The sequence below is a fragment of the Anas acuta genome, chromosome 18 (assembly GCF_963932015.1).
Source record: "Anas acuta chromosome 18, bAnaAcu1.1, whole genome shotgun sequence".
Taxonomy (NCBI): domain Eukaryota; kingdom Metazoa; phylum Chordata; class Aves; order Anseriformes; family Anatidae; genus Anas; species Anas acuta.
The window spans coordinates 4612185-4635117 of NC_088996.1; the positions used below are offsets into that span (position 1 = coordinate 4612185).

At 50.0% G+C, this 22933-nt stretch overlaps 2 protein-coding genes and 1 long non-coding RNA gene across 8 annotated transcripts in view; 2 read left to right on the forward strand and 1 right to left on the reverse strand.

Annotated features, from left to right (window-relative positions):
- SAP30BP (SAP30 binding protein) overlaps positions 1 to 7447 on the forward strand; it is a 31869-nt gene extending 24422 nt beyond the window's left edge. For both annotated transcript variants that reach the window (XM_068654625.1, XM_068654626.1), the window contains 7 exons: positions 23 to 111; positions 2929 to 3020; positions 3480 to 3540; positions 3998 to 4049; positions 4402 to 4460; positions 5733 to 5817; positions 6302 to 7447. In XM_068654625.1, the coding sequence (XP_068510726.1) occupies positions 23 to 111; positions 2929 to 3020; positions 3480 to 3540; positions 3998 to 4049; positions 4402 to 4460; positions 5733 to 5817; positions 6302 to 6483 (620 nt within the window). In that variant the 3' untranslated portion in view covers positions 6484 to 7447. The remainder of the gene's footprint in view (positions 1 to 22; positions 112 to 2928; positions 3021 to 3479; positions 3541 to 3997; positions 4050 to 4401; positions 4461 to 5732; positions 5818 to 6301) is intronic.
- A 153-nt stretch (positions 7448 to 7600) lies between these two features.
- Positions 7601 to 22933, forward strand: part of ITGB4 (integrin subunit beta 4) — a 33352-nt gene continuing 18019 nt past the window's right edge. For 2 of the 5 annotated variants that reach the window (XM_068654619.1, XM_068654620.1), the window contains exons 1-11: positions 14110 to 14537; positions 18234 to 18325; positions 18594 to 18676; positions 19205 to 19306; positions 19532 to 19736; positions 20197 to 20293; positions 20644 to 20815; positions 21100 to 21363; positions 22036 to 22125; positions 22261 to 22383; positions 22469 to 22636. In XM_068654619.1, coding sequence (XP_068510720.1) covers positions 14533 to 14537; positions 18234 to 18325; positions 18594 to 18676; positions 19205 to 19306; positions 19532 to 19736; positions 20197 to 20293; positions 20644 to 20815; positions 21100 to 21363; positions 22036 to 22125; positions 22261 to 22383; positions 22469 to 22636 — 1401 coding nt within the window. In that variant the 5' untranslated portion in view covers positions 14110 to 14532. Of the gene's footprint in view, positions 7868 to 13990; positions 14538 to 18222; positions 18326 to 18593; positions 18677 to 19204; positions 19307 to 19531; positions 19737 to 20196; positions 20294 to 20643; positions 20816 to 21099; positions 21364 to 22035; positions 22126 to 22260; positions 22384 to 22468; positions 22637 to 22933 lie in introns of those variants that run through there. The other 3 variants (XM_068654618.1, XM_068654617.1, XM_068654616.1) reach the window with 3 other exon arrangements.
- On the reverse strand, positions 13285 to 14247 carry LOC137841601 (uncharacterized). The gene is made up of 2 exons (XR_011088672.1): positions 14107 to 14247; positions 13285 to 13624 (listed from the first exon to the last, which is right to left on the reverse strand). It is a non-coding gene; the product is annotated as an uncharacterized lncRNA (long non-coding RNA).

Below are 22933 nucleotides of genomic sequence, written 5' to 3' on the forward strand. Positions count from 1 at the left end.
ATTCCTGGTTTGCTCTCCACAGCTTCTTTTTCAGAGAGAGTGCGGAACATGTCTCCAGATGAAATCAAAATCCCTCCTGAGCCTCCTGGCAGATGTTCTAACCACTTGCAGGTCGGTATAAGGCCTCTCTTCCTTTATTTTCTTAAAAGGCTTCTATTTCAGTAGCAAGGGGGATATTTGGGAACTCCTAGTGTTTTTGATTTTTTGACTTCCACAAGTCAAAAACCCAGCATTAAAGCTGAATTTCTAAAACATTGAGTTTGTATACACCATTTATGCTTTAAATTTTACAGGAATTCTAGTTTAGGAATCCCAAATTAACTTAAAACTGTTTTCCACAGCCTGTGTGCGCCTCTTATACTTTAAAATGGCTCTCAGCCCCACCAGTGATACAGAAGCAATGTTTACTGTGAAGGCTGCTATCCTCTTACCTCAGCAAATTCAGCTCTGTAGGAGAGAACAAATGATTGTTTTTCTACATGAGTCTGAGAATCCCCTAACTGGAATAGTTGAGGCAGCATTGATAAGATTCCTTCTCCACCTACATCTCACTAGATGATAAACATTTAGAGGGAATGCTAGTAACCTAGAGGCAGCAAAAAAAAACAAATGCATGTTTTCACTGGTACACGCCCAAATAATTGCAATAACCAACTTTTAATCAGTCTAGAACTTTGTCACAGTCTGCTTCCATGATTGTCTCGGCTCTGCCTTGTGATGTAAGACTATTTTTTCATCAATTGGATGAAAAAAATCACAAAAAATACAAAAAATAAATGGTACTAAGGACTTGATTCATACAAATCTGTGTCTTGGCAATATTACTAACTGAGGCTCTGGCTCTGAGTTGGAGCAGGAATGATATCGTGTCCATTTGTAATATTTCATGTACCCAGCTTGCAGCGTGCACAGAGGAGTTGGTGTGAGCATTTGTTGATGGCATGCTATTTAACACCTGGCCAAACTGTGAGCTGCTATGGGGCTGTTTGCCAACGCTGCCTCTTAACTGAATATTGAGGAATATCATCTGCTATAGAGCAGAAGAAAAGAGCTTAAGCTACCTTCCGTTGGCAGACTTTGACTTCTGGTCTGAGAGGAATTCTGTAGGCTTCTATGTATAACAAAACTTATTCCCAGAAGTGAAGGAGCACCTTCTGCTCTGGTTTCCCATCTGTGACGGAGGACAGAGCAGTAGCTGCTGTTTTCTACCATTCGCTTGAGTAGTTATTACTGCAGTTATCTGCCTAGTAAAAGTACAAGTAAAGAATCGCTTCTGGAGTGCTCCATAAAGTAAGGTACTAATGTGATCTGGATGGTGAGTCATTCTGAATCACCATGCCACACTTTCTTCTCCTCCGCTTATTGTACCTGGGCACACCCATTCACCCTTTTATGCTGTAGGAGGGTTCTGTTGTTCTGACATCAGAGAATTAGTGTGTTAGATCTGAGGAATGCACAGAGCTTGAGAGAATAGGCAGAATAAAGCAGATCCTATTCCCCTTTGACAGCAGTTCACTGTGTTAAATCAAAGGAGAGAAGCTGTCCTCTGTTAGCGGGTCAAACCACATCTTAGAGCACTTGGAGCAAGGAGATGGGATTGTTCTTCAGATTCAAAACATTCTAGGCTTTTACTGTTGATATACTGCTTTATTCTGTTAGCTATTCGTCTAATAAACTGTATCTTGGCCAAGAGGAATATTCCTTGTTATAAGGTGACCCAGTAGTTCCCCATCTATGGACATTATGAATGTGAACAGGTCACAAAAGGGGACGTTTATTCAATCACTTCAACTCCCCAAATTAACCTCCTTTTTGTAGTTGTTCCTTCAAACTTAATGGTGTTTATGTTGCATGTGAAGACTGTTGCTAATTTTGTGAGGACCTCATGAAAACTATTTGGCAAAGCTTTTTTAAAAAAAGTTGATGAAATATTAGGTAAGTACTTTTATTCAGATGTCAGTGAACCCTTGGAAAATAGTTTTGTGTTTGAGTTGACTACGCATACAGACGGAGACAATAAGTGACTTATGTGGAAGCAACACAGGAAAACTGACTCACCTCTGGCATCTTGAAAGATTGAAGTCCTAGCCTTTGGTCTTCTCTGAATCCTGCTAAAGTATGTGTTCCATCCAAAAGTTTCCACTTCGGGATCACCAGAGTAAAAAATACACCTAAGGCCTTTTACCTTGCTGAAGGAGGAGGAAAAAATAATCATGGTTACCCTTAAATTGTTCAGCCTTCTCGGTAGGTAGACTGCTTGTTCCCACCTGAGTCATCTGAGATATCTTTCATATCTTAGGGGCTTGTCGCTTCACAAAAATGTTCTCAGGAGGGATTTAAAGTGCATCGTTCCTAAGAGTGTTTGGCTGCGGGCATTGACCACCAGCAGTACCTGCTGATCATGTCCAGTGGGCTGGCTTAGTTTTAGTTCTCCAGCAGAATGTGGCCCATCTGTCACCCAGGCATAGCCATGAGCCTCGACTTCTGCCCACTGCAGCCCAGCAGCGAGTCTTCAGGTGCGTGGCAGACTGGAGGGAGGTCACTGTATGTTGAGGGAGAACCCTCCTGGAATTCACGTGTCCCTGCTGGAGCTGCCTTCTGCTCCCCTTCTGAGGGCAAGGAGCGTGTACTGCTGCCTGAAATGCAAATCTTCTGTCTCAAATGCAAATCTTTAATCACTGGAGCCTTCAGAAAGTGCAAAGATCAATTGCTGTACCCACGCGTGTGGTTCATGGAGAAGATGCTGTCAGACCTTAAAGCAGGAAGTGTCTGTACTAACCGATCTGCCTGGCCTTAGGGTAGAGGTGGAATCCTTGCTCAGTGCGAGGTCACTGGTTCAGCTGTCGTGTTTCCACATGTATGCTTTGATAGTCAGCTGGAACACTCATCCTTTTTGTATTGTCTCACCCTGTAATCTTGCTCCCTTAGGATAAAATTCAAAAGCTGTATGAGAGGAAAATAAAAGAGGGCATGGATATGAACTACATCATCCAAAGGAAGAAGGAATTCCGCAACCCCAGGTGAGCTACCATCTTTTCCTGTGAGGCCAAAGCACCACACAGCAAAATTCAAGAATTTTCTTCTTGCTTGGAGCAGTTACAGGACTTTTGTAAGTTACTATTGCTTAAAAAATTGAGAAAGGCATAATTTGATAGTAACTGAAATGGTAAAACTCTTAAAGCTCTTCTTTGGTGCTCTATGAAGCAGCACCTAGGTTAGCATAGCAGTTAGGTATGTAAATATACAGGCTTTGGATTAAATATTTTAGAAAACGTGTCTGCTGTGGGAGCTGGGAGATGGACTGAAAAGAAGTGGGAAATAATGTGGTTAATGGCATGCCACATCCATCACAGCAGCACAGGTGCTGGTTTTACTCTTAGTGTGAGGAGGTGACAATTTCTTTTTACTAACAAATCTGAAGCACTTCAGTTTAGAAGAATGAGCGAGCTTTTAAGTAATTTCTGGTCTTTCCTTTGCAGCATCTATGAAAAGCTGATCCAGTTCTGTTCAATTGATGAACTTGGTACAAATTATCCAAAGGTGAGGTGCAGTAATTTTGTCTGTCAAGGTGAAAGATGATACAGGGCTGTGAGCTCTTATATCTGGCTTTCTTTACCCTTCTTGTTCAGAGGCCCTGTAAGGAACTTTTGTCTGATTCTCTACATTGAAGTGAACATTTTCACGTGGTATTGAGCCTCAGTGTCTCCAACTTCATTTTAGTGAATGAAAATTGCTGAAGTGTGTACTTCTGGGGGGAATAGAAGCTGAATAGCAGAAGAATGTGTATCTTATCCCAGCATCCTTTTAGTTTCAAGGCTGTTTATTCTTTTACAACAGTACATGGACCCATAAAAGAAAATCTGATGTAATCTTTGTGTCACTGGCATACAAGAAATAATCAGTAATGAATATCATCAGTGAATAGCAACATAGATAATATTTTGAGCTGGAGCTTGCATATATGCAATAGACCTAATATGATTGTTTTCATCTTTAGGATATGTTTGATCCTCATGGCTGGTCAGAGGATTCGTATTATGAGGCACTAGGTAATTCCATTTTTTTTTTCCTGTCCTAACTTAGTTCTTTGTGTTTTGTAGTTAATTAACTGCACTGGAGTCTTCACCTTCTTTATAAATGAGAAGTATCACATGCTGCTTCTTAACTACATCATTCCGGTTGGATGTGCCTCAATGTTATTGATGCTTCATCAGTCTGGAAAGCCCTTTCATTGAAATTGGTTCTTCAATGTTTTCATCTTAAATCATTAATTTAGTGCAATAATGCTTTTTTTGTACACAGTTTGAAGTTTTTGATTGCTTGTGATGGGAAGTGTGTGAGCAAGATAGTTATGGCTTTTTATCATTTCCAGTGCTTCTTGTAACTTCTGTTCTTTCTCAGCAAAAGCCCAGAAGATTGAGATGGACAAATTGGAGAAGGCCAAGAAGGAGCGCACAAAGGTAGCTATTCGAAATCAAAAGAGGACTGAGATGCGGGGATTTTTTTTTTGTTTCCCTGCTAAATTTCATTTTGTTCCTTTGCTGTTTTTTTTTTTGTGAACTACATTCTGTACTAATAATTCCCATTTTCCCTAGTTTGTTCTTCTCACATCTTTTTTTTCCTTGACTGAACAAATAAAGTTGTTTACCCTTCCTTATAAGTCAATTTATCTAGGCTGTTTATCCCCCTGTTTTTGCTGCTGTTTTGTCATTTATCCCCCTGTTTTTGCTGCTGTTTTGTCAGTATTTTTAAGCCAGAGTTCATAAAATGGTATGCAGTAGGACAGATACAGGCAAGATACTGCTTAAAGTACAGCTTTTTTGTCTTAATCTATGACATTTTGCTCGGTGACATAGCCTAGCATAGCTTGATTTCTTCACCATATCTCATTGTGAGACAATATTTACTTTCTTTTCTCTTTGATATTGCCTTCTTGCTTCTAATTTCCAGAAACGTTGAGCATATTTTAACTTTAAATGGGAGTGTCTGGGCTTGTCACAAAATGTACATTGTTCTGTATCTCCCCCAAAAAAGAACACAGAGGAGCTTTTTATTCCTGTCCCAGAGTGGTGTTGCCTTTTTAGCTAGTGGCTGGCATAGAGAACTGTTTAAAGTCAGAGACTGCCTTCTAACCTTGCAGAACGCTCCTCCAATATTCAGTATCTGAAGGTATTTTTTTCTTGCAGTGCGTGCTGTATCTTGCTACTTGTTTTGTTTTTTTGCACAGCAACCCAGGTATCTGATTCTTTCCTTGCCCATATCTGCAGTTTTGAAAATATGAGATTGCATGCTGTTGTAGGTCTTGTTGCTAGGTTTCCTGCTATGATGCAGTTACAGTAAATCATGCAGGTAGGGGCTTGTTCTGCACATTTCTTAAAGAAAAAAGCACAGGGATTTCTGCCTATAAATATACATACTGTAAGACCAGGATCTCTCCTTTCTGAGTTGTCAGATTTCTCTGCTTATGCCAGTTAACAAATGTTGTCATACCTGACTTAAGATCTGGGACACAGGGATCCTCAACCATCATGACTTCATGCTTTGACCTCAGGACTGTGTCTTACTTCCTGCTTACTTCCAGTCAGCTCTGAGACCAGTGTTTCATGTGACACTAAAGCTGGTTTTAAAAACAGAGGTGTTGTTTTTTTTAAAACAAACAAACAAAAACTATAATATATTAACACTTCACTTTTATCTTTTCCAATTTCTTATTTTTTTGTCTCCCTTCCCAGATTGAGTTTGTGACTGGCACTAAGAAGGGCACAACAACAAGCGCTGCCTCTACAACAACTACAACAGCCAGTACCACGGTGGGAGGTAAAGACAAGTTGTAACTGTACCTATTAAGCTGTAGTACGGCTGGGGTTAATGCTTCCTGGGAACCCTGAAACTTACTTGTTGACTGTATATAATACAAGACAGTATTTCTTCCAGGGATTAATGGACTAGCTTTCCTCTAGCCCCTATATCATGACTGTCCTTCTGCAGTGAAAGCCTGGGGATGGGTTAGATGGTGAAGAGGTTTATTAGTTGGTCAAGAAATCTGCTGATGTCTTTACTGTCAGAGTCAACTGTCTCCCATTTTGCTGGAGTTCATGTGTACAGTTTTACTTTGACCCTTGAGGTATAAAGTCACCTTTCCTCCACAACACTTACTGGCAGTGTATGCTGACATTAATGTGAGGGGAAGCTGTTGAGTGAAGCAGTGGTGCTTTAAGAGTTGACAAGACAGAGTGTTACAACAGGATTGGTGTGACCTTTAACACAATGCTAATCCTTGTTTGCTTGATCCAACTCACAGATGCACAGAAGAGGAAGAGCAAATGGGACTCAGCCATCCCTGTAACAACGATAGCTCAGCCCACCATCCTCACCACTACTGCAACGCTGCCAGGCGTTGTCACAGTGACAACCAGTGCGAGTGGATCCAAAACTACGGTCATATCAGCTGTTGGCACCATTGTGAAAAAGGCAAAGCAGTGACTAGCATGCCGGGCCTGGATTTTCGGACTGATTGTCATTGAAGCTATTGTTCTCGAAAGGGAGGGGTAGCTTTCGCCTTTGGTAAAAGATGACAAGATTCTTTGAAACAGACCACAGTTCCCATTTGAAAGAATGGGGGCAGGAGCAGGCATGCCAGCGGTGTGCCCACAGGAATGGACCTCTGCCGAAAATGCCTCTGTCTTTTCTTGCTGCGGGAAGAACCAGTCTGTGTGTTGTGCTTGGAGGAAGGTTGTATGTAAAGTCAGCTTGTAAAAGTTAGCTTATTAAATTACTGCGTTAGGTTCTTATCCTACTTGAGAGTCTGGTGTAAAAAAAAAAAAGTGGTGATGGAATATCAGATTACCCTTGTGTATTCCAGGTCATCCTCAAAGGCTGCTGCTTGTAAAACGTACCTCCCTCATGTGCACTAATTTGGTTTCAAGGGAAGTAGAGCAGAGACAATTGGTCAGTGTCCATCTTCAAATGTGTAGCAGAGACTTAAGGATCAGTCTACATCTATGAATGTAGGCTCACTCCTTGTTATAGTACTGACATCTATCTGTACCTATGTGCATATCTGTGTAGATCTTAGTGATCGTGTGTCAAATAGCTGAAATATTGAGGTAACTACTGAAATTGTCATGATACCATCCATCCAGGATGGAGATTTCTATGCAGAAGCCGTAAGCTGTAGAGGTTTGATTTGTGAACTCATTTGTGAAGACCTGTGCAGAAAACCGTTCCATTGCCATGGAGTGAGATCGGACAGCAGATAATCAGAGAGTATCTGAACTTGAACTTGACTGTGATCTTGTCTTTGTAGTAGTGTTGTACCCTGAAGTGCACACATGGCACTGCTTGCTCCACTGTTGTGAAAAAGTATTTTCAGTTGAAATTTTTATTGTATAAATCTTCTTACTTGTGTTGCAAAAAAGTTGTTATAAAAATGGAAAGTCTTTAAAAACTGGTGTCATACGTGTGTCTGCATTTCTCATCTCAGTGATGGAGAATAAATTATCCATTTGTTACACCTTAGGTTACAGATAGCATTAGGCAAGTATGTCATGGTTCCATGAGAGATGGAGTGGTGTCACATTACTGTTTGTTTGTTTTTGTTTTTTTTTAAATACCAAACACTGAAGGAAAAAAATGGGGCATTAAAATTATTTTGATTGGAGATACTTTTGTTATAGAGGATGTCCAGAAATAGCTGGTAACTCAGCTGTTCTTAATGGTATTTTTTCACATCTGCTCCAGCACCTTGAAGTTGAAGTTACCTTCAAGTACTAGCAGCTGTGCTTTTCTGTAAAACTTCCATCTACAGAGGCCAGTCACCTAAAGAGGAGCTCAGCAGCAAATGAAGCATTTTGTTTGCTGTTCTGAGGTAAGTGGGATAGATAACTTGAATGGTTCTGCTTCTTTAGAGAAAAAGCTGCTGCTGTGGATTTCTTTTCTTTGCAGTGGTCACTTCATGTTATATAAATAGTCCTTAATTTTTACACCGTGATTTTTCAGATTTGATAGTTTTACTGTTTTCTGTTTTCTTAAGTAAAACTCCTACTTAAAGCCTGTTTTGTTGTGTTTTTCCCTAATGCATAAGCAGTGATAGAAGATACGATTGCTAGATCAGTAAAAGTGTGAGGTTCTTAGAATTTGATGTTGCTTTTTCAGGTTTTTATATACCTTATGTCACTCCTGATTTAAATCTTGCATTTATGGAGACTTCAGGAAGCTAAATAAGAGTCTTCTCTTTTGGGACTTAGACTACTCTACAGAAGGTGGCGATTTCCACCTCAGGCGTTGAAGGTGTTTCTTCCTTTGTCTTGAGGAGAGTTCACAGTTTTGGGGTGTTTCTTTTAAAGGCCAAGAATTTATTTTTGGTGGGAAATCCAAGCCGTTAGATAGCTTTGCAACCCTGTAAAGACTTCTGTCTAGAATAGCTTGTACAATTCCAGCCTATTTAAAAACCTGTATGGCTTAAACATTTTAAAGTTCTGCTGATGGGTATGTGGATGAAGATACAGCAGTTTAAAAAAAAAAAAAAAAAAGGGGGGCCCCAGCTGCTGCAGTTTTCCAGCCTATAGATTAATGGCAAACTGGGCAGCAGAATGATCACTGCAATTAGTTTAATCCTATGAATAGGAGTGGGAGGTGTGTCTGGGCTTCTACATCAACAAACACTCCTCTAATGAATGTCCTCATGTACCATGAGCAAGTCTGTCTGAAGCTGGGTGAGATTAAATATCTTGCTGGGGTGTGTTCCCATACCTGAAGTGCAGCCTAGTACCAGAGGTACCGGCCACTCTTGTGCATCCATTCTTCACTGTTTAATAACTATCTGGTGGTAAACACAAAGGTGGAGAGTCAGACAACATTGAGGTACCTGACCTTGCAGATTAAGCCTAAATATGAATGTAAACTTTAATGGAAAAGACTTTTTCTATAACTTTTCTATAACAACTGGTTATCCTTTGCCTAATGCTGGATCAGAAGTGGTTGCTGTTTCCTGACAGACAAAAAAAAAAAAAAATCATGCACAAAACCCTGCAGATGCAATCTTTTTTAGACTGCCTACACTGCTGTGATGTGCAACTTGTTCCTGATTTTTTTCCTTGTTTGCTTTCTCAGTTTCATTAGTAACCTGGAAAAACTGTATTCCTTGCAAGTAAACAACTGAATCTGGCTGATAATGCAGTAAAAGTCATTCTTGATCCTAACCTGAAGTAACTGTGCTAGATGACTTAGCGTGATTACAGGGAAATATTATTCACCTAGTTAAACATGTCAGCACTTGTACCTCTGCATGCTGTATTGTATCACGAAAAGTAGCCAGGGAAAGTGTGCGAATTTCTTTCTGAAAGCCACTACCAGGTAGCAGCATGCACCCAGGGAATAAGTTTGCAGGAGGAGAAGGACTTGAGAGAAAAGCGTTGCCAGCTGCTGTGAATTTAAAGCTGGGCTCCAGCCTCTTTCTTGGCACCTGACACAAGGCAAATGCTGAAGTGTTTGGGGGGATGAATCATTTAACTACAGAAGCTACCGAACATTGTTTAAGTGCAAGTATCTGTATTCATATCTGACATCCTGGCACCCCACCCTTCCTCTTTCCATGCACCCTCTTCCTTCTTGCTCTGTTGTTCCAGACTTCTGGCTTTCTTTGCGTGCTTTGTGGTCAGAGCTGCTCGTTTCACTCCCACCTTGCCGAGGCAGGCAGGGGCTGACAATGCCCTACAACTGCTCATCAGTAGGGCTTGATATTCCTGAAGAGGTTAAGGAGGGAGAGACTTCCTAAACCTGGCTCCTGGGTAGTGCTGAGGCAAGCAGCACAGAGGTGGCAGGGAGGCACCTGGAGCAACACTTTTCAAACTCCTCAAGTACCCAGCTCTGCAAGAGACCTGGCAGTACGGGGCATCTGCCAGCTCCATCTCATGATTGAGTGTTTGTTATCTGCAGTAGAGAAAGCTAACTTGAAGCATGAATGGCTTCTTTTTTTTTTTTTTCCCCTCCTCTCTCCTTTCCAAAAAGCTGAGGTAGAAATGCCAACCATTGTGTAACAGCCTTCCAGCTCGTACAATAGCTCCTTGCTCTTGTTTATCCTGCGTGCTACTATCGGAAGTAATATACAGACACAGTTTGGAAAATACAGTTCTAAGAAAAAACCTCTGCTATTTCTGAGGATGGGACATACAGGTTGGTAGCTTGTGGTCAGCCAGTCCATGAAAAAGGTGGAGGGAGCTTCAGGTGTGCAGAAGTAATGTCCTGACAAAAACCCGCTTCTTTCCTGGCCTCTGACAGCCACTGTCTTAAGTCCTAAAACAGGAGCTGCAACTAACTTGCTTGTTATAAGTCTGTTTGTGCTCATACCAAACACCAAGGTGGCTGTGTCGCTGCTGCTGATCTCCAGAGGGTGAAGAGTGCTGGGGTGTTTAAATGCAAGTGTTTTAGATAGCTTTGAGCCGTGTCTGTGCTCCACTAAAGCAAACTTACAATGTAAATGGCTAAAAGGTTCCTTATGCTGCTTCAATAATTATTGCTCAGGCTGCGCTTCCAGCTACTGAAAGTCTTGCTGCTTCTCCCCAGAGGAGCCTAATCGTACCCAGGAGACTAAAACTGGTCCCAGTCTCATTACTCCGCTGAGAACTGAAGGCTAACGCTCCTAGAAAACCACAGGTCTTCTGCTTACCGCCTTTAAGCACAGGTATTTCCCAACCTGAGTGGGTTTCTTAGCTGAAACTCCACGCTGGTGCCTGCCCGCCGTCCCGGGCTGCTCTGAGGAGGGAGGAGAGCTCCGTGGCCAAGTCCTTCTTGGCAGCCTTGGCTCTGCTTTCACCCTCCCTTCTGAAGCCTTTTCTCCCACCTCCGTGCCCTGAGGTGTTGATTTTCTTTCCTCTTTGCTTACTGTGATTTCAAGACCCATCCTCCTTTGATGCTGTTGTGGGGAGGGCTTTTTGGGGAGGATTTGCTTTGGTTTGCGTCTGGCTTGGTGCTGACTGAAGGAGCAGGTGGGGAGGGGCAGCCCTTGCCAGCCCCACCTCGAGCTGAAATGCGAGCACCTGAAGCTATGTTTTAGTTGGACTGCTGCTGTGCTGTCTGTTTTAAGAGAGTTATTTACTGAGGCTTTAAAAAAAAAAAAAAAAGTTCTTACCAAGGCTTTGGGCTATGCCAGGGCTTTGCCGAGGATCCAGTTGGTGCGAGCAGCGTGGAGGTGAAGGCTTCAGGAGGCGCCCAGCCAGCTGCCACCTGCACGAGCTCCTTTCCAGCTCTGCATCGGTGCAGGGGAGAGGGAAAAAAACAACACACACACACACACACAGACACACACACACACACGTAGTTTTCTGCAAAGCCCCCTCGAATCGAGGCCCTTTGCAGTGTGCCCAGGCAGCTCCCAAAGGAGCATGGGCTGCTCGGTCCCACAAAGAAGGGAATCCAGGAGAGCGCAGGGCTCTGACCTTCAGACCTTCAGAGAGCTGTTTTTCAGCAGGGCTCTCTCTAACAGTAAAATAAACACATTGCTGTTGAGAAGCAAGAGCCACCGGAGTCTCCTCTCCTTTTGGTGAGTGTTTACACCAGCCTCCAGTGTTTAGGCATCACTTTTGCAGCACAGTTTCCCACCTCTTAGCCTTGCCGTGCACCTCTGTTCCTCTCAGCGTTTATATTCAGCTTCCTTCCTTTTGTTCCAGGCCAGCGCCATGGACACTGGCGGCTCCAACATTTAAGCCTTTGTTTATTTGAAGCCAGTCTTTGGCTGGGGCTGGGCTCGTGCCTTCGGTTGCCAGTAAACAGCCAAGCATCAGGATCTCACAAGAAAAGGTTTTGCCTTTTCACGTAGAAAGGCGTCTGTCTGTCTGTCTGTCCTCTGCCATCTTGTTAGGAAGCAAACAAAGCCGTGGGCCTGCCTGTCGGAGCAGCGCTAAGAGGTGGTCGCTGCTGCTTCCAACCCCTCCTCGCCACATGGCCCATTGCAGTCCTGGTGTAAGGTGACGGAAGGTGACCGTCCCTCTTCGCTCCTGGTTTGTGCTGGCTGGCTCCTGACAGCGCCTCACCCACACATCGCTGTCTTGCACGGCGCCGGCCAACACAAACTGGGAGAAAAGGAGAAATCCCAGGGAATCTTTCAAACGTAACCTCGGGGTGTTTTCAGCCTTGGGCTGCTGGATGAGAAGCCGGAGTGGAGGGCCCTGCTTTCTCTGGGTGGATGTTGCCATTGTTGCATGCCGAAATTTTGTCCTGGATCCTTTACCTCTTGTGTTGTGGCAGCTCTCTTATCTCTTGCTGCCTGTACATCCCAGGGACAAGCGTGTGTCTGGTGCCCAGCACAGAGATTTCCCTTTATGTGCGTGTTTATGGCAGGGGGCATCCATTGCACAGCAAAGGACACGCAGGGTGAAGGCTGTCCTAGGGAAAAGGCTGAGGAAGAGCACCCGGGAGGGTTTCATCCTGTGCTTTTAATTACCTAGATAATTATATTAAGCCTACTTTAGTGTAATAAATTATGTGCACGCTAATAATGCTATTAAGCATTCCTTAGATTGCCAGATAGTCTAAAGGATATTGCCAATACAGCGAACAGGATAGTATTGCAATCAAAAAAAGTCTGTTTTAATTTTATCAGTGTACGTGTGTGTGTATACAGAATTCGGAGAGGGAGTGCCCGTGTTTCAGCAGTAGGGTGTTGGATGTAACCGCTCAGTGGATCTGGAGAAGGCCCCAGAGCTGCCTCTGGGTGCACTGTGGTAGCAGGACAGGGAGAAGAAATGTTCTGTATGAGAGAATTAACCCCAAAATCACTTGTAGTCATCAGCAATTGGCACTTGGACTGGTAGCCCCAGCAGGGAGAGCAATAACCCAGTGGGAGCTGTAAGGACGGCTGTCGGTGACTCCAGAGACTCCTTCCAGGAGCCAGTGTAAGCATCCTCCACCTCGGGTGCAGAAAGGAGGCCGGTCAGATAAAACAATTGCACGTTTTACCTCCGGTGCCTGGCAGCACAGTTTACTGCAGCACAAAGGGAGGAGAACTGCAGGGGCTGCCAGGAGCTGGGCACAGCTGGTGGACGGGAGCAGAGAGCCAGGGGCTGTGAGCAGACACATCTTGCTGCCCTCCAGCCTCAGGAACCAAACCCAGCTTTCATCTACGTGCAACAGCATAAACCCGTGCTGCTGCTGCTCCCAGGGCTCCCCCAGCCCCACCGGGCCTGATCTGCCCCCTGCCATCGGCTGCTTCCACGGCTGAAGCAGCAGAGCCCCAGCTGTGGTGTCGCAGCGAATGTTTGTTGTGGCTCAAAACAAAGCAAGCGAAAGGAAAACCCGTAATCTGCAGATTTATTTGTTTTAATCTGGGAAATGGCATCTCCAAAAGGGCGAGATTAAGGGTGAGATTGCAAAGCTGAGTGCTCAGAAACTGGGCAATAGCAGAGTGACACTGCCTGTGCCACCCTCGGTTGCCCCCCTTCCCGTTTCCTGTTTGCTGTGATTTTTCGTGGAAGGAGCACATCCTCCTTTTTTCCTGGGGACTAATCCATTTGCTCACATTTACTCAAGCTTCATATTTCTTGCAGTGAAAGGAATCCGGTTCCTTGCTTTCATTTCATTCAATGCTCAGTCACCGTCGTTGCGGAGTCGACCAGCAGCCGCCGTGATGCTGTGTTAAAAATGAGAGGCCCAAAGCACCCCGATAATATTTTTAAACTCCAAGACAGACAGGAAACATCAAATTTATGACTGCGATCAGCTTTTTTTTGCCTGTCTTTTGCTATTGTTGGTAGTGAAGTAAACGGGACACGGGGTGATCAGGGAGCCAGCACAGAGCCCCTGCTCCGCTCCCGTGCGCTCAGCACCACGCGGGGCTGCTGCACAGATCGGCTCCGAGCCCCCACAGACCCCAACCCCTAAACGAAAAGGCAGCTGTGGGGCAGAAAAAGCCTTCCCTGGGGCTGGCGGTGCAGCCAAGCTCCCTGCCCGCTGCCTGCTCAGCCCTTTTCCTGCAGGATGGTGCTTGGAGGGAGGGTCCGGGGCGGCTGCACGGGCTGTGCCTGCCCGTACAGGTGTGCGAGACGCGGAGGAATGCCAACCACTGAGTCACGGCCCCCCTCCCGCCCCAGCTGGGATAAAGCTCGTCCTCACCTGGGCACGGATCTCACTAGCACGGCTCCCACCTCCGCTCCCCCCTCCCCAGCCTCTCCGCGGGCACCCCCGGGACCAAAGGGCGGCAGCGAGGGGAGAACGGAGCCAATTTTTCGGCTGGGGGGGCACGGGAATCCCAGCAGAGGTATGTCAGCCCGCCGGCTGCCTGCCCTCTCCGCGGGACTGGAAGTTGACGTTTAACCGGAAAGAGAAAGGGGACAGAAAATAGAGAGGAGGGAATTAAAAAGAAAAAAAAAAAAAAGAAAGAAAAGAAAAGAAAGAAAAGGCCAAGCCTGGAGCTCAACTGGTGGCAGCGGAGCAGCGAGCTCTCCCCTTGCCTTCGGAAGAATTTCTTGGCTTGCTGTGTGGGTGCCTGTTATTTGGATTGTGGCAGAGGATTTGGACGTTGAGTCAGCTCCAGCGCTAATGAGGTTTGTGGAATTAATTCCTCTTCGCTCTGTATTGTCAGGCTTGTTTTAATTTTGCCGTGTTGATTAACTCGGGGGGCTAATGAAGGTGCAGGGCTTGCTGCACGGGGAGGTAGGCACGGAGCAGAGCTGGGTGGGCTCAGCTGCGTGTGTGCCTGTTTTCCCCTTTTCATCCAGGTTTAGTTATGTGCTTTCCCCTGCCTTTTTGCTGGAAACAGCCGTGCTCGTGCCTGAGCAGCTTTGCTTTGCAGAGCCGTGCAGGGCGCTTTTCCTTTCCCAATTTATTTGGTTGAACGAGGTGCTGTGCCCACGCCGCAGGGCATGGGACAGCAAAGAGCCTGCAGGGAGCAGGTTGTTGCCATCGCTTTTTGGAGACAATTTGTGAGAGGTTACAAAGATGACCTCCCCTCCCTCTGCCTGCCCCATTTCCAGGAGAAAAGTCGGTGGTGCCGTGGAGCTGGCACCTGGGGCGCAGCTCCTGGGGTGGCACAGCCCCCGGGGGACACAGGCTATTTGCAAAATGGGTCACTGGGTGCAAACCCCATGGAGCTGTTTGGAGCAAGGGAAGGGGGTGATCTGGAGAGAAAAAGGCCAAGCATGAGTTGGGGTCAGGCTGTTTTTTTGCTGAGCTGCAAACGCTGGTGTGTTTTGTAGCTGGGGAGTCTGAAATTCGGTGCGTGGAGACTCCCAGCTGCAGGGGCTCAGCTGGAGAGGGAGAAGTAAAAGTTTTTGCTGAAACTAAACAAAATCAAAGGCAAACGTGTTGTGGTGTTTAAACAACGCTTTGATTTGTGAGTCAGGTTTCTGGTGCTTCTCTGGGGTCCATCCTGATCACTTCCAAGTTATCTGAGGTCAGTGCCTCCATGTGTGCCACGAAGGGAGCTGCCCGGGGAGGGGGGGGGGGCTGAATTCCAGCACCCATCTGTGCACCTGGGAGAGCTGCTCCCTGTGGGGGGCACCCGGCTGCCCCTTGGCTTTGCCTTCATCACCAATAATTCCCTCGGAGCCTGAGCCCCATGCTGAGGCTGTCGGCGGTCCCCAGCCCCTGCCTGCCCCAGCAGGCTGCAGGATTTCCCCTGGCACAGCGGGTGGGTGCTGCTGCAGCTGCTTCCCACCCAGCGGGGCATCCGCCCCCTGCTCCATCACACGGGGTCCTGCTGCAGCCCTGGCAGGACAGGGGGATGTGGCCACAGGGGACAACAGGCGGTGACAGGGGTCCCCAGCACCATGTCCCCAGTCCCCTGGGCTGCTTTGGTGCTGGGTTAGGTCCCTGCGGGCTCCAACACCTCCGGCTGTGGGAGCGGAGGACTGATGTGTCCCGATGTGTCTCAGGATGCGTGGCGGGGAGGAGGGGATTTTCAGATGCTTGGACACCCTGAGGATCCTGTCCCCGAAAAGGGAGTGAGCCGACAGCCCCATCCCAAAGGCACTGAGCTGCTGGTGTTTTGTGGGTCTGAATGCCAGGAACGGCTGCTGTGTCCGTCCCAGCCTTGGGGGCTGCGTGGTTGAAGGTGGGGACACAGATAGGGTTTGGGTTTTCATATCCCCATGTCCCCAGCCTGCCCTCCTGCCATGGGCTTGTGGCATTTCTGCTCCCATTGCTTGGCCCCTGTCCCCATCCACCCCAGGGCAGTGCCTGGCTGCAGCCTCGTCCTTCCCAGCACCGAGCTGCTGGGGGGACACGGGGACAACGCTGTGCTGCTGCCACCTGTACCCCGGCCTCGTGGCTCCAGTGGTTTCTCTGGGGAAGCTCCTCCTTGCTCAGGGGTGAGAGATCCAGCCCAGGGGTTCCCAGGAGCTTTTTGGAGCTGTTTCGTCGACTGTGCCAAGGCAGAGACGGAGGCTGAGAGGAGAGGAAGAAGAGCAGGGGGAGACGTGTGGCCTGGGGGGGGTGGGATGGTTTTGTGCCGCTGGGAGCTGCTCCGCTTCGTCCCCTGGTTTTGCACAACTGGCCGGGTTTCTTTTGTTGTTGTTGTAATGAAAACCCAACCAAACTGCAGCGCTTTGCCAAAGCAAAGTGACGTTTTCCCTTCCGGAGGAAATTTTTGAGATGGAGGGATGGCCGTTGGCGTGTTTTTACACCAAGCAGGGCCGCTCCCGCGGCTGGCAGCGAGGCTCTGTGATGTCCCAGAGCCACCAACGCCCTTGGCTGATTTCAGCCCCACCAAACACTTCAAAGTCTGCGGCTTACGGGCATCAGGACATCAATATCAACCTGAGTTTTATAGCCTCTTATCTCAGCACTTGAAAAGACGTGACAGCAGCTGGCGTGTCCAAGGCCCAGGGTGTGCCGGGCCATCCCCTGCTGACTCTTTCAGGACCCGTGGCTGGGAGAGGAACCGGATCCGTGCTTTGAGGCTGCCTCAGGTCTGAGCCAAGCTCTCCAGCCTCTGGATCAGGGCAGGGGCTGGTGTCCCCAGCAGGGATGCCTTCCTGAGATTTCCCTATTTTCCAAATTTCAGCCATGGGCTGTGTATTTGTCGCTGTGTGATAAGCCACTGAGCCAAGATAAATGAGCCACCCGCATCTTGTCCCGTATCAGCCGTGTTGTGGGAATAAGGTGCAAGCCCCCAGGGAGGCATCTCCTGACTCAGTGCTGTGTGAGCTCCAGACCTTGCCACGGTGACTTCTGCAAACACACGGCCTCGTGCAGTCAGTGTGTTCCCAAGGATTTGGTGGCCACGTCTGATCCCCACCCGTTGATATCTGAGCTGCTCTTCCCAGTGACTTCCCAGGGCTCCAGATCAGCACCCAACTGACCAAGTGTCAGGGCTGTGCTCTGGGTTTCCCCCTGGGAACTCAGACATCCTCGGCTATTCCCATTTTCCTTGAAGGTCCCTGATTTCAGGGCTTTTCATGGCAGCTCAGTTTTGTTTTGTAGAATTGGGGATTGTGCTACACAGCAAGAAGCTATAAAACTGTTTGTATCTGATATTTCACACTGGCATCTTCCAGAAGGGGGGTGCTTTACAAATATCTTTACGCCAGAGACTTTGCCTCAACTGTTCCCTTTGCCTTGCCGTGGTGCCAGAGCTGGCACGGCAGCCGCAGAGCTCGAGTTCCAGCTCTGTCTCTCTTGTTTACCACCTCTGACTGCAGATTTCTGGCCAGCACTGGTTGCTCTGCCAGCCCCAGGTAATCCATCACGGGTGGAGGCAAGGAGAACGGCCAATTCTGTCTGGGATTTGGCCTCCAGATCTACGCGAGGGGTCCCGGAACTGCCAGGACCACAAAGTTTTTCAACAGCTCCAGGCAGGGCAGAGCTCCGGGTCTGGCATTGCCAAAGCCTCACCCTCTGTTTGCCGTGTGCCCGTTCTGGAAACTCTTCGTGCCATAGGGAATAGCCGGAGGGAGGGGTCTGCTCTGTTTTTGGGGTGCCTTTGCTCTCCTCCTCCCCAGCCCAAGCAAGGCCTCGACCCGGTCACGGCTCTCACATGTGGAGGGCGCTGGGCTCCAGCCGGCCGCGGCGCAGCAGCCGCCCTGCCCCAACCCGTGGGGACTTTGAGCCTCTCGCACAAGCCCGCATGGAGCAGGAGCCGCTCTCGCTTTTGATTTCTGCCCTGCTGAGACCAGAGATTGCGGCCAGGCTCCAGCTCTCCAGTGTGCACGGGGCCATCCCACTGCAGCTGTCCTCCTCTTGGGCTGTTTCCCTCGCCGAGCCCTCGGACCCCCGCGATTTCAGCGTGCCATGTGTTTCAGGAGGAAGAGGATGGCCGCCCTGCCGAGGGTGTGTGCCGGGCTGCTGCTGCTGTCCCTGCTCTGCACCACCACCCTCTGCCAAAGGACCAAAAGTGAGTGCAGCCTTCGTGTGTCTGCCCTCGACCTCTGCTTGGTGCTGCCCTCCAGGACCATGCACGTCCCCACGAGCCATGCCGCGTGCCTTTCCTCCTGTCCGCCGTCCCCCCAGCGCTTGGGGCTCCTCTCTTGCAACCCCCCTGCTGTTTTCTTGCTATTTCTGCTAAACAACCCAACAGAGCCTCTGCTGGCTCCCCCAGGGATGGGGGCAGCCCTTCCACTGCTCACCCTTTTTTTTCCTCCATTCTCCCCCCCCCCCCCCAGATAACCCCTGTGTGCAGAGCCGGGCAAGGAGCTGCTCTGAGTGCATCCGAGAGAACAAGGAGTGCTCCTTCTGCACCGAAGAGGTGAGACCTGGCAGGGGACACCGGGGCTCTGCTTCCAGGCTGGTTTCACGCCCTGCATCCCACCACCCCGGGCAAAATCCAGGAGAGGAACCTGAGAGCAGAGCCAGCTCCCAGCTCCAGCTTCTCCAGACCGAAAGCTCGAGACGTGGATTTCCCTTGGCTCAGGCACTGGCAAGCGGGGAGGAGGGAGAGTCTGGGGCAAACTTCCAGAATACAGGGATTTAGCAGAAAATGCCTATTGGCCAGGCCTGAAACTCTCCATGGGGAGGAGTGCCTGAGGGATGAAGGGAGAGTCTTGTCCCAGACAGCCCAGTAACTCACTGGTGCTCGAACTCCCCTGGTGCCGGAGGACATTGGTGCTTCTGGACGAGATTCATCCCCACCTCCCTGCCCCTCTGCTGCTTGCAAGGGCTCTCTGGACCCAGCCACCTCGGCAGGGACCCTGCTGTCTTCACAAGCTCCGTGCTCTCCCTTGCGGGGAGGATTTGTGGTTTCGGTGCTCGTAACGCTGCTCTCGCCCCGTTGCAGAGCTTTGATAAACCCCGCTGCGACCTGCGGGAGAACCTGCTGCGCTACGGCTGCGGGGAGGCCAGCATCGTCTACATGAGGGGCGAGATGCGGACAGAGCAGGTGGGTGCTGGGAGGCACTGGTGGGGCTCGGCTCCTCCCCAGCCTCCTTTCTATAGAACCTCCCGCAGGGAAAATGCAAGATCCGGATCGTTTTTTGTGTAGGGTCTGCTCCAAATCAGCTCCCTCCTGCCTGTCCCGGCCCTTTGACTTCCCCTCCTGGCCTCCCCCTCATTTCACCCTCCTGGGAGCTGGTTCCCATCCCCTCACACCGCTCTCCCCTTGCAGAACATCAGCATCAACACGCGCCTGCAGAGGACCCAGGTGGCCCCCCAGGGCATGTTCATGCGGCTGCGGGCTGGGGAGGAGATGAGCTTCAACATGGACGTCTTCCAGCCCCTGGAGAGCCCCGTGGATCTCTACATCCTCATGGACTTCTCCTACTCTATGTCCGACGATCTGGACAACCTCAAAAGCATGGGCCACAACCTAGGTGAGATGAGAGCCGGGTCTTGTGCCCGTGAAGGGGGGCAGCTCGCTCCCACCTGCAGCCCCAAATCCTTTGCCGGCAAAGGGCTGGGAGGTGCCTGTATTAATTAGATTATAATTATACCTGCACCATGCGGCTTGGTGTGGGGATGCCCCTCCTGGCCCTGCAGGGACCTGCCTGTGTCCTCCCGGTGTGGGGCTGTTCTGAGCAGACCTTTGGCACCCTGACCCTGCTGCTGGGGCTGGTGCTGCTGCAGAAGCCCCAGTCTTGGAGCTATCAAAAGTGGCATAGGTTTCTACCCCCCCAAAAAAAGACAAGCCCTAAGCCCAAAGAGCTGAAAAGCTGACTGTTTGGGAATTTTAGCTAAGACACAACCAGCCAGGAAGGTGCTAGGAAAGGACACCCTGGAGCAGCAGCTTCGTGGGCATCTCCTTACTCACGTCCCTTCTTCCCTCCCTCCCAGCCGAGTTCCTGCAAGACCTGACCTCCAACTACACCATCGGCTTCGGCAAGTTTGTGGACAAAGTCTCATCCCCGCAGACAGACATGAGGCCTGCGAAGTGAGTGGGGCTGGGGGGGTCCCTGGGGACCGCGAAGGGAAGGCAGGAGCCCCTTTGTACTGCTCTGTGCCTTTCCCAATCTCCTCCATCTGTGGTGCCAGAGCCTCTGTCCATCTCTCTCCTGCTCTGCCATGACAGGCTGAGTGGCTTTCCCTTTGCCTCCACCTTCTCCTCTTCTGCTTGGTGTCTGCCCAAATGCTCTCCCACCCTTCCCCACCATGCGGCCATGCAGCTGGGGGGCAGCGAGCAGCTCCGTGAGGTCCCCAAAGCGAGGAGAGGTTGAGACTTTCACTCCTCTGGGCAAGCAGCGCCTTGCTGGAGCATCCCTTTGCTCTCCTGCTCTCTCCCAGGCTTCGCGAGCCCTGGAACAACGCCGACTCCCCCTTCTCCTTCAAGAACGTCATCCGCCTGACCAACAACATCAACCACTTCAGCGAGGAGCTCAGGAAGGAGCGCATCTCCGGCAACCTGGATGCCCCCGAGGGCGGCTTTGATGCCATCCTGCAGACAGCTGTGTGCAAGGTGAGGGGCTGGGGGCATGGGGAGCAAATGGGCGGGGGTCTGGTCTTAACGAGCCCATCTGGGTAACGAGGGGAAGAGAAGCAGCACGGAGATGTCCCATGCATTGGGGTGCAGCTGGGGGAGGCAGAGAACTGCTGGCCGGTATTGCTGGGGACACGTCGCTGGTTGTGTTTGCTCCCTGGAGGAGGTGATGCCGTGTCTCTGGGGCTTTCCGAGTCCTGACCTGCCAATGCGTGGTGGTTTGATGGGCTTGGAGATAACGGCCCCTTCTCCCCATCTTGTAGGACGATATCGGCTGGAGGAAGGACAGCACGCACCTGCTCGTGTTCTCCACCGAGTCTGCCTTTCACTACGAAGCTGACGGCACCAACGTCCTGTCAGGGATCCTGGCAAGGAACGACGAGAAGTGTCACCTGGACCCCGAGGGCACCTACGTGTATAACACCAAGCAGGACTATCCCTCGGTGCCCACCCTGGTGCGCCTGCTGGGCCGGCACAACATCATCCCCATCTTTGCGGTCACCAACCACTCCTACAGCTACTACGAGGTGAGGAGACCCTGGAGGTCGGAGAGCTGTTGGGCTTCTCTTTCCTCCAGGACCATTTCTCCTCTGCCTGCAGCTCAGCTGCCAGGAGAAAACCTTCTCTCATCTCTGGTCCCCACGTGCTAAACCGATGCCCTGGCACGTCAGGAGGGTGCCGTGGCACTTGGGGTCTGCTCTGGGGGTGTGGGAGGTCCCAGGGCATCTTGCTGGGGTGTAGGAGTCTCAGCTCCTGGAGGTCTCCTCGTTTTGGTGGCTGCTTCATGTAAAGCAGTGTGGGGAGAGCTGGGGAGCAATTGAGGTTGGGGGGGACCTTTGGAGATCTCTGCTCCACAGAGCAAAAGCTCAAAGCAGAGCCCATGGCAGCGTTAGATGAGGTTTCCCAGGACCTTGGTGCAGCTGAGCTGAGAACATCCCTGAGGACCTGACTTAATTGATGCAAGGACTTTCTCCCAGGCAGTTCCCTGCCTGTTTCCTACTAAAAATATTTTATTTCTGGCTAAAATCATCTCTGCATATCCCAGCAGCCCTAAATGGCACCATCCTGATTTCGGGCTGGGCTGAGCACCAGACCCTGGGGGCTGTAGGGGTTGCTGCTCCCGGGCAGCTCCCAGGAAGGGCAGCAGCTGGACCTGCCGTGGTGGTGCTGTGCCCCACTGAGCGCCTTTCTCCCTGCAGAAGCTGCACAAGTATTTCCCCATCTCTGCGATCGGGGTGCTCCAGGAAGACTCGTCCAACATCGTGGAGCTGCTTCGCATGGCCTTCGAGGTAACGGTGCCCTCCAGGGCTTCGCTCTCGCTCCCAGGGCAGGATGTGGCCCCTGCGTGGCAGGCCAGGGGTGGCCACAGTGGGGCTGCAGAAAATCAGGGCCGTAATCACCTCCTGCCCCCCCCCCCCCCCCAGCGCATCCGCTCCAAGATGGACATCCGAGCTGACTACGTCCCCAAGGCCTTGAAGACAGAGTTCAGCTCCTCCATGTACCAAAAGACAGAGTCCGGCTCCTTCAACATCACCCGTGGGGAAGTGGTAGGTGCATGGGATGGGAGGAACAAGCGGGGTGCCAGCAGCAGGGTCGCTCTGTGGGGCTCCTGCACCTTCCCCTTCCCTGCAGGGCAAGTTCAAGATGCGCGTGAAGGCGCTCGAGTACGTCGGCGGGCAGCACGTCTGCAGCCTCCCGGAGAAAGACCGGCAGGGAGTCATCCACGTGAAGCCCACGTCCCTGAGCGACAGCCTTGAAGTCAGAGCCTCGGTGGTCTGTGATGTGTGCCCGTGCGAGCAGGTAGGGGTTGTGTTTGCAGACGTGCCCCCCTCCTGGGAATGTGTCCGCCAACACGTGCGGGTCCTGCTTAGCTCCTGCAGCTCGGTGCCAGCAGCTCCTGGTTTTCGGAGCTGGAGGTTTTGAGTTCTGGGCTGGGAGACCCCAGGATGCAGCTTTGAACACCCAAGGGGCTGTTATGGGGTGGTGGGCACCCATCCTGCCCGTCTGCGCTGCCTGGCTGGAGATGCTGGCTCACAGGTGGCTGTCCCCAGCTGCCCCCAGAGCTCATCCCAAGGACACTTTCACCACAGCCCACAC